The 10,799-nt window shown below is 40.3% G+C and overlaps 1 protein-coding gene across 1 annotated transcript; it reads left to right on the top strand.

Moving 5' to 3' along the window:
- The first annotated feature begins 572 nt into the window (after positions 1-572).
- LOC139473198 (arylsulfatase B-like) lies at positions 573-10,530 on the top strand. The gene is made up of 14 exons (XM_071255720.1): positions 573-706; positions 1,470-1,581; positions 1,839-1,890; positions 2,120-2,223; positions 4,751-4,883; positions 6,005-6,094; positions 6,733-6,834; positions 7,615-7,678; positions 7,981-8,078; positions 8,311-8,447; positions 8,618-8,676; positions 9,339-9,462; positions 9,967-10,109; positions 10,272-10,530. The coding sequence occupies exons 1-14, from the start codon at positions 613-615 to the stop codon at positions 10,442-10,444; spliced, it is 1,485 nt and encodes a 494-aa protein (XP_071111821.1). The 5' UTR covers positions 573-612; the 3' UTR covers positions 10,445-10,530.
- The last annotated feature ends 269 nt before the right edge of the window (positions 10,531-10,799 follow it).

Below are 10,799 nucleotides of genomic sequence, written 5' to 3'. Positions count from 1 at the left end.
CCCTGACAATAAATGTTGTCCTTAAACTTTCTTGCAAACATCACACCCCATAAACTAAATGGTCGGACCTTAAGTTAAAGAAAATAAGGTCCGGGTTGACACTCTCTGTCTCTGTCTGTCTGTCTGTCTGTCTGCCCCCCCCCCCCCCCCCCCCCCCTCTCTCTCTCTCTCTCTCTCTCTCTCTCTCTCTCTCTCTCTCTCTCTCTCTCCCACTCTCTCTCTCTCTCACACGCACGCACGCACGCACGCACGCACGGACCTTTACGTCTAACTTCTTTGAGCAAGGATAAACAGACTCTAGGTTTCAATTTGGAAATCACCTCATAACAGATTACAGTTTTAGAACTGTGATCGCTTGGCACAGGTGGACCGAGAATGACATGTAAGACAAAATATTCAGAATTCAGACATGGAGTGGTACCCGTACCAGTCTGAGCCATTTGGAATCTATATGAATTTAGTGTTGACGTGTTGAAACACTTTAGTTCCTATCACTATCAATGTTCACATATCGCATATGTTCATATCAATCTACCTGATAAGAGGGCGAAGGTCACCTAGTTAATGTGACAAGGACCTCTGTGGTGTTATAACTTTTGTATTACCGTGGCAATGAAGAAGCACATCCTTGTGTTCCTCTCGATTCTTGTGTCTTGCGCGGCAACACAACGCCCCAACATTGTCTTCATAGTTGCAGATGATTTAGGTGAGCATGTTTTCGTCCATAATAAAGTGCCTATGTACTGATGCAGGATGATCACATTTTCATACAGGGTCATACGATAGGTCTCTACAAGATATTAACATGCATCAGCAGATATAGCATATCTATTGACAAGAATCGTAATGCCTGACAAATTTGTGTATTCGTCACAGGCTCTTAACACACACAAATAAGTTTGATTAAAAAATGTAAACCTTCATAGGCAATAATAATTGTCTATAACTCGATGACTGATTCTCTACGTTAAGATTTGCAAATACATATTGCACGAAACGTGTTTTCATTCCATAAACAAAGACATAGTTTGTAAGTTCGAAAACTCGGATTTCCTCACATGAATCGAACCGATTCGCGACAGATTGTTCGACAATCACGTGGCATATGACTTCCGGTGTTATGTTTGTTTTAAGTTTATGCCGTTCTGGTGTATTGATGCCTGGTATTAAAATCGAGTATGGTTGTTCTTGCAGTTGTTATGGTAGAAAAACGTGATACATGACCTCATTCAGAATGTTAGGCATAACTGACCATTCAAGGATGAATGTTTAAAATACCTTGAGTTTATACACTAATAATGATTCTGAGTTTTAATATTAGAGAAGATTTAACCTGAGTGTGTTACACAGAAGGCTACCATCCAAGGTAAACATATGGAGAAATACTGTACTGTTAATACTATTTTATTTTACTCTTCAATGATGTGAATATATCCAAATAATATCATGTCACCATTTACCACAATAAGGATGGAACGATGTTGGTTTCCGAAACCCAAACATGAAGACTCCTAACATCGACAAACTGGCTACAGAGGGGATCATCTTTGAGAGCGCCTATGTCCAGCCTTATTGCAGCCCGTAAATATCATTCCTTTTACATCACTCAAACATACATGTTATACAATCGTATACTAGTTCAACTAATGTCTCATGAAAACATCAAACGTTAGTATATGCCGTAAAGATTTCAATTGTCAAATATATTTTTAGAATTATCTGCCTTGAATTCTGAATCTTGAAAAATATAACTATTTTAAAATAAGGATCTTTGGGATGAGATTGATGTGAGCATGTTCAATATTGTCGGCTGAGCTTTGCGCAATGATGATTTACAGGTCTCGCACGGCCTTCATGAGTGGAATGTTTCCATTCAAGGTGGGCATGCAGGTAAGAGACGTAAAATGATTCCTCTTCCACATAAAATCAGATTCATGTTGGGCATAACATATTTAACATTAATGATGTGAAAGTTCTGCAAATAAGTTTGCCACTGTTGACCATTATGACCAGGATGGGGAACAATTCCCCTTAGCCAAAAGTGTTATTAATTTTATGTGAAATGTTGTTTTCTCTGTTAGCATGGAATTGGGTCTTTCTTCTAAATTTCACATTGTAGCACAAAGTTCTGAGCGATGTTCAGGCCGCGTGTGTGCCCCTCAACTACACCTTCCTGCCACAAGAGTTGAAGAAACTCGGCTATGCTACCCATATGGTCGGCAAGTATGTCCAGCAACACATTATAAAACAACTGCTTCTACAGAATACGATATTGCCCAACTGATTGTGTAATCCGTATGAACTATACACTATACATAGACCACGTTGAAAACAAAGAATACTCTTTAAAAAGTAGGGGAATACTCAATAATAATTTAATGTTTCCAAAACTGTAAGATATATTAGCCTCCAGTAATAGTTGATCATAATGAACCGATTTGGAACATATTACAATCGGCATTGAAGTATGATGGTCGTTTTATGACCGGGAGCGTTCTTGAAGGACCATACGGGTAAGATGGGAAATTTCAAAGTTGACAAATTTGGATCAGTTGTGCGTCATACCGCCACGATTTGTCAAACATTCGTTCACTCGATGAGGCATACCTGAAAAGAGTCTCCCAATGACGATTTGAGGGAGTCTTTCCCACGTCTCTTGCAGCGCCTGGCCAAGTTCAGCCAACGTGGTAAGCGACCTATGACGAAGACGCAAACGTCTCCCTACCATGACCCAGGCGTGTTCAAATGGGGAACGTCTGGGCTCTTTGAAGGCCATAGCATTCTATGGATTTTGTGTTACTGGAAGCGAGGACCAACCATTCCTGCAAGGACAACACGGGCGTTGTCGCACTGAAAGGGAAAACGTTGACCCACACGCCTTACAAACTGGACCAAAAATGGGTGTCAGAATGTTATTGGGTTCGGTCATTCATAGTGATGCCACCCCACACCATAACAAATCCATCGCCAATCTGTCATGACGTCCTAGGTTGACATTGGCTTCGCGTTAAATTCGACGTAGCAAGACACGACCACGCCTATCAAAGAAATACAAAGTGAATCGGGACTCATGGCACGTTACCAGCGATGATAACCCTCGTTTCGCCGCTGTGTTCACCATTGATGTCTTTTGGCAATGTGATGCTTTGTAAGGGGCAGCTCAACACGTGGCCATCGAGCATGGAGATGAGCTGCATGTAGACGATTTGTAATCGTCTGACCTGTAACTCGTACTCCAGTAGCCTCATCAACGCTTGCAGCAATTTGATTCTCCGTTTGAGCTCCATTTCGAAGAGCCTGGTTTCAGAACAATCGGGGGGCACGGGTTGCCCAGTCGTCTAAGGCGCCGCGATTTGCTGTTGAAAGTTGCGTCCCTTGGGCACGCCAGAAACCTATGATTGTGGGTTCGAATCACAATTCGCCCCGATTATGTTTCTAGGTTTGTCAGCACCATACCCGTGCTCGTGGGTTTCACCGAAGTGGTAAACGTCTGAGACTTGCATCACTTCTGGCTTTCCTCCCACATTAAGCTGACACGCCGCGATATAACTGGAATATTGTTCAAAGCGGCGTTTAACCCAACTCACTCACTCGCTCACTCACTCACTCAGAACAATCGACCCTGTAGTCTTAGATTGACCACGGACGGCTTTAACGGGGTGGATCGTTTAATATTTTGGGTTTGTTGATTACTATTCTATAGTCTGTTAGAACAGTTAATGTGAAACATTGAACATATTGGCGACTGCGAAATGAATTAAATCAAGTATATCACCACCGTATCATAAGCAGAATAAATACGATTGACAAAAATATGGTCCACAGAGATTATTCGACCTTCCTTGAAGTTGTCAAAATCAGGAATGACACCGTGCGTATGTGGCGCTACTGTGTGCGGTACTTGCAAATTAAAGAACGTGTTTTGCATGAACGTTCTTGTTGGGCATGTTTGTCCGAAACACTAATTTTCGTTCTTATACTTCATATTAACATATATATTTCATGACCCATACTTTTTTATGAGTATAGATAAATTTATATGAATGTATTCTATGTTCGATATGAATCGCTAAATTGATTGTGACAAGGATCGATTTACAAGTCAATACAAATTACTGCTAATCAATAACAATGGCAGTACACAATAGAGTGGCGGTATCAAATTCAATGGCAGTATGTAATATAATAGAAGTGGTTATAACAATAGAGGCATTGATAATAATATTCACCAAGCAGCAACAGTGGTCAAGCTTACAAAATAGACGGAGGCTGGATATCAAGGGTGAAAATGATCAGTCTAAATCCCTTCTATAATGTTCTTTGGGGCGGTCGGGTAGCCTCGTGGTTAAAGGGTTCGATTCCCGACATGGGTACGATGTGTGAAGTCCATTTCTGGTGTCCCCCGCCGTGATATTGCTGGAATATTGCTAAAAGCGGTGTAAAGCCATACTCACTTACACACTGATAATGTTCTTTACAGTTCTGGATAAGTCTGGTCTTATTTAAGAATACATTTGACCCAAATGCATCTAAATATTGTAAATTCAACATGACTGCTTACATAAGGTTAGATTGTATTCTGACAAGACTTTTCGTAACCAATGTCAAAGTACAGTGTTATGAACTTCTACTGAATGAGTAGAAACAATGTAATGCAATTACAACACTGTTTAACAATACATTGTACTGCCATATAACAACATATGCTACACAACGCATCAACCTCCAAAGTTTCTGTGATGTTTTCAAGATGGCATCTGGGTTTCTGCAAATGGGAGTGTACACCGACGTACCGAGGGTTTGATACGTACTTCGGCTACTACAGTGCAGCGGAGGACTACTTCAATCACAGCAAGGGCAAGTGCACAACTACCAATACACCAGTATATCACCAAAGTCCATTCAAACAAGCCCCTAGTTTAGAATCATTTCAGTAAGGGCTCTTTTTAATAGTAGACCATACATACATCACTTTGGATCAGAATCAAACCACACATCACTGTTGTCAACAATGATTCCTTATCAACATGTCAGCACAACGTACATGGGGGCAGTTGGTGAAGTGGGAGAAATTTCTCAGGATCGCTTGCAAATATCATAAAGTCATCCATATACAATCAGGAACATTATCAATTACCAGGTGGAACCATTTTCACTGATGGGTTTAAGGTTCTCGTTTAATGTGTCACTTTATTTGGATCTTAAACGCTGTCTTCCAGAACTGATTTTGACAATATTTTTGGATCTTATGCAAAACTAAATTGTACTGATGAACTCAATGAACTTCAGAAAACAGTTATCCTTATACGCTTACAATTATCAGCCATGTATGTCGTATGTACTTTAGGTAACTGAAGCATGTCTGCTTAAAGCGCATGTGGATGGACCTTCTAATTGTGTTCCATGTTATGAAGGGTTATGAGCGAGTGGGTTGGGTTTAACGCCGCTTTTTACAGTATTCCAGTTATATCACGGCGTGTCAGATTAATGTGTTAGTAAAGTCCGAAGTGATGCAGGTTTCAGACGTTTACCACTTCGGTGAAACCCACGAGCACGGATATGGTGCTGACAAACCTAAAAACATAATCAGGGCGAACCGGGATTCGAACCAACAATCATAGGTTTCTGGCGTGCCCAAGGGCCGCAACTCTGCACAGCGAATAGCGGCGCCTTAGACGACTGGGCCACCCGTGCCCCCTGAAGGGTCATGAACTTTACATATTGCTTGTTTAATAAACCAGCAAATCTGAAATACATTTTCTCATAATTGCTCTGCAAACTTTGAACTGTGAATATACATGTATGTCTGATTATAGCTAATTGCGTGGGTATAATTCATTGTGTGAGTTATGTTGCGTGTGCAACAAGAAATCTAACTCACTCACTATATATTGATGAAGTATGTCATTTATGAATGTCTTAAAACATTTGCTACAGCTACATGCAATAATTTCATAACAAATGGAGAAAGATATGATATATGTGCATATTTTGTGGATATCAGTGTTCGTTGATTTTTTTATTTTCAGGTGCATATTTAGACTACAGAGATAACAAACTTCCCGCTTGGGATTACAAGGGAGAGTATTCAGCTGTGAGTAACTTTCAAAACATCGGCGAAACAAGTTAAAAATATAGATTGGATGGTAATGTTTAAAAAGATTAAAATGTTCCAGACTTGCACTGACACAGGATACGTATCTGTGATACTTTTTTAATGTCCAGCGTTTGGGGTTTCTTAATGCATAACTTTATTTCACATTGAGAAACAAGCTGTTTATTTAAAAGAATGAGTGGCCGTCGATAATAGTTAATGATTTATTGAACTGGCCATTGAAGTTAGGTGATAAAATAGTGAGTACAGGTTTACACCGCTGCAAAAACATGATGGCTGGGGACACCAGCATAAGGTAATACGAGACATATGTGAGTGAGTGAGTGAGTTGGGTTTAACGCCGCTTTTAACAGTATTCCAGTTATATCCAGTGAAACCCACGAGCACGGGTATGGTGCTAACAAACCTAGAAACATAATCGGGGCGAACTGGGATTCGAACCAACAATCATAGGTTTCTGGCATGCCCAAGGGACGCAACCCCGCACAGCGAATAGCGGCGCCTTAGACAACTGGGCCACCCGTTCCCCCTCGAGACATATCTTATACAAAGGTAAGAGTAATTTTATTGAATGTATTGAATACATATGATGTACTCATTCTGTCGCTCTGTTTCAGTATACATTCGCCCAGAAAGCTGTTGACATCATCCATCAACACAACGTCTCCCAGCCTCTGTTTATGTACCTGCCCTATCAGAATGTACATGCTCCAATTGAGGTAAGGTAGTGTATTCACAAATTACATTACAGACAAAATGTGCATATTTAACTATTTCTAACAAAATCATTGAGATAGTCTTCTTACTAGATTACATTGAATGCAAACGGGGATATCCTGGGATTAGATAAACAGATTGAGGGGTGCAGTTGTGTTCAGATGTGTATGTTGTGATATAATAGCCAAAAGGAATTGGGCAAGTCTAGTTAATACAATACAATACAATACAATACAATACAATACAATTAAAAAAAGAAACGCACAGGTAGTATTTAGTTCATTGAACATGACTACGCAAAAAATCCGGTATATAAATTGGATGTATGTTATTGGAAAATGTTGGTGGCCTGATATTCGACAAATGGTGCGTCAAGATGCAGCCATTGTCGACTTGCAATGTTTTAAACTTCATTGTATTCACACTCGTTAAAAAAATGTCATGGTGGAAAATTGTAAAGCAAACTGCACGTGCAAGTTATGGCATTCGTAAGCCTATCAAGCTCCAAAATGTCATATTTGTATTTATGATATTAATTCAAATATATCGAATTTATTAGGTATAATAAACTTTCTAAAAATCTACCTGTGCGTTTCTGTTTTTGAAGAGTGTATGTACAACATTCATTTTAGTTTCTGTGAATATGTGCCTGGAGGAAACAACTCCAAAGGGCTTAAATGATTATCTCTCGCTTGAAATAGCTGCAACAATCAATCGACATGTCAGTTGCTGCAAGACTCATGCCATTCCATGATATTATTCGCCTGTCTTATTATATCCAGGTTCCCGAAAAGTACTTCAACATGTATCCCAATGTGATAAACCAAGGTCGCAGAACATACTCAGGTACTCTAAATTTCTTCAAACTATAATTAATTACACGTGTTCCTCATTCCACTTCTGTGGTGTGGTAGATAGAGCATTAGGTAAGGTTCCATTGCCTGGCTTGCGTCATACCAAATGAAGTCAAAAGATGGCACGTGTTACTTTTTTGTTACTCGTCACTAAGCTGATTAAACACAGACTGTTCGTCTCTGAGTCAGTATTATATGTCTTGGTGAAGAAACCATGTTAAACTGTGAACATATTTTCTTTAAACAAATGCTTACATGATAACAGAATTATATGCTGATGTTACATATTTTTAGGAATGGTGTCTGCCCTCGACGAAGCAGTTGGAAACGTTACAAGGGCGCTCAAGGAGAAGGGGTTGTTTGAAAACACACTCATACTGTTCACAGCTGATGTAAGAAAAGTCTTCTCAATTCATCATTCGAAAAAAAACGGGAATAAAAAAGGCTGTTTGTATGTACATAATCAATCATCGGTTATCATACAAATACCCAAATGGCAGTGGTTTAATGTTATTGGTTTTAAAGAACAATCTGATTTTAGAGATCAGTTACACTTCCTTATTATGTGAAGAGTAATAGCTGTATATTGAATCATTCAGTGTGAGCAATACCATATCACTCCAGAATGGCGGTCCTGTTGAAGATTATGCCAACAACTGGCCTCTGAGAGGAGGGAAGCACACAATCTGGGAGGGAGGCACGAGAGGGACATCCTTCATGTATGGCACTGGACTAAAGAAAACCAAGACAACTTATAATGGGTTTGTAGGTTCATGAACTTAATATCGTACATTAATGAGAAGAATGTTGATAGTGTTAAAGGAGATGAAGCAGCGATTAATGTTCCTCTGAGTTAAAGATATTTGGTTAATGAGATTTGACAGTTTGAGAATACTAACACACATGTAACCACAGATCCATTATATTACAGAATGATGCATGCTGTAGACTGGAACCCCACATTGGTGTCTGCAGCTGGAGGAACGCCTGGTAATAAGGAACGTCCTTCTTAGATTTGTTTGTTCCTTGGTTGGTAGTTTAACGCTGCTCTCAACAATATTCCAGCTATACGACTGCGGTCTGTAAATAGTCGAGTCTCGACCAGACAATCTGGTGATTGATATCACGAGCATCGACAAGAATGCGTTGCAAAAGATCAGTTCTAAATCTGATTTACACGGTGGTCTCCGACAGCAATATGTTTGTTGTTTAACGCTGCACTAAGCAATAGTCCTGATATATGACGGCGGTCTGTAAATAATCTGGACCACAATCCAGTGATTGACAACATGAGCATCGATCTACGTAATTTGGATACAATGACATGTATCGACCAAGTCAGCGAGCCTGACCACCCAATCCCGTTAGTCGCCTCTTACGACTAGCATAGTCGCCTTTTACAGCAAGCATTGGTTGCTGAAGATCTTTCTACCCCCGATCTTTACGGGTCTGCAATGTGTTCATATCAGCCGCACGCACGTGTTACGCTTGTCCAAATCATCACCACCTCTACCTCCCATTTGGGAATGTTTATTTTTAATTCTATCCCGAAGAATAGATTTGAAAATGTGATTATTGTCAGACGATGTTATAAATTTGAAATGACGATTCTACGTTCACGTTTTTGTGAGATAAATCCACCAATATTGTAGAGACGTCAATCGACGGTATAAGCCACTGGGATTCTATCAGGAATGGCCTTCCGTCGTCAAGGACCGAGTTCATATACAATCTTGACGACTTTGAACCTGCAACGGAAGGACATGCTGGAATAAGGTGTTAAGTTTCAAAACATATTTTGTAACATCCGTCTTTATGCACTCAAGGAACGAACATTATTTTTGTATAACTTGCGACCTACGACTTCGAGAGCTGGACGTTTACTATTGCAATTCATTACATAGTGCTCTCTAACATTGCTTAACACCGGACAATATATATTATTAACTACAAAGTGTGCAGATGAAAAGTGAGTGAGTTTGGTTTAACGCCGCTTTTAACAGTATTCCAGTTATTTAACGGCGTTTCAGTTTTATGTGGGAGTAAAGCCCGAAGTGATGCAGGTTTCAGACGTTTACAACTTCGTTGAAACCCACGAGCAGGGGTATGGTGCTGACAAACCTAGAAACATAATTGGGGCGAACCGGGATTCGAACCCACAATCATAGGTTTCTGGCGTGCCAAACTTTGCACAGCGAATCGCGGCGTCTTAGACGTCTGGGCCACCCGTGCCCCCGCAGTTGAAAAGATGTGAACTTGAGTGGTACTGTTTGTTGACAGGGTTGGAGACTACAAGCTAATAATGGGCTACCCAGGTGGACCTGATGGCTGGCACGAGCCTATGAACAGGACACAGAATGATATTTATGAAACCACCATATATGTTGAAGGAGATAGTCCAGTGCATCTGTACAATATACGTGGTAGGTGATGAGAATAATAATACCTATCCATTTCCCCAAATTAATTTGCTTGAGACTTGCTCAATATTGATCACATCAGAAAAGTGTTTATTCAAAAACATGTCAACCATCTATGTACAAGCAAATCAGTTTTTTAATAAGTATTCCCTTCTCCACTTGCAGAGGATCCCACTGAGCATAACGACCTGGCAGCAAAGATGCCGGACATTGTTGACAAACTAAGAGCTCGGATTGATGACTACCGGAAGCAGATGGTCCCCGCCCTTTTCCCTCCTCATGATCCTGCTTCTAACCCTAAAAACTTTGGGAACGTCTGGAGCCCGGGATGGTGTTGACCTTCGAATTATTTGTGTAAAAAAATATGGAACAATATGTTGCTCCTGTCAGTTTCCAGTTTCTTTCTGAGTCACAATTACATTTGGTGACATGAGTCAAACACCACTTTGAACTCCAAATGTTAGTTACATCACTTTGTGTCAACTTAATATCAAGGGTAAGCCCAACGTGATTGAAAAAGTTCATGTGTAATGTTTTAACACTTTGCTGAAACCCACCAGCAAAGGTGTGGTTCTCACAGACAACAAACCCGTGAAGATCCGGGGAAGAATAGGTCTTCAGCAACCTATGCTTGCCGTAAAAGGCGACTAACAGGATCGGAGGGTCAGACTCGCTAACTTGGTTGATGCATGT

This window comes from Haliotis cracherodii, unplaced genomic scaffold (assembly GCF_022045235.1).
Source record: "Haliotis cracherodii isolate W230 unplaced genomic scaffold, xgHalCrac1.p SCAF_27, whole genome shotgun sequence".
In the NCBI taxonomy this organism is placed as follows: Eukaryota; Metazoa; Mollusca; class Gastropoda; order Lepetellida; family Haliotidae; genus Haliotis; species Haliotis cracherodii.
Note: the sequence above shows the minus strand (reverse complement) of the source record. Positions and strands in the feature narration are given on the sequence as shown.

Bases quoted from the DNA above. Each gene is read 5' to 3' on its own strand.
- LOC139473198 (XM_071255720.1), top strand. From the start codon at position 613: ATGAAGAAGCACATCCTTGTGTTCCTCTCGATTCTTGTGTCTTGCGCG. The intron at 7,679-7,980 runs GTACTCTAAATT...ACATATTTTTAG, and splicing joins AGGTCGCAGAACATACTCAG to GAATGGTGTCTGCCCTCGAC. The intron at 8,448-8,617 runs GTTTGTAGGTTC...ATTATATTACAG, and splicing joins ACCAAGACAACTTATAATGG to AATGATGCATGCTGTAGACT.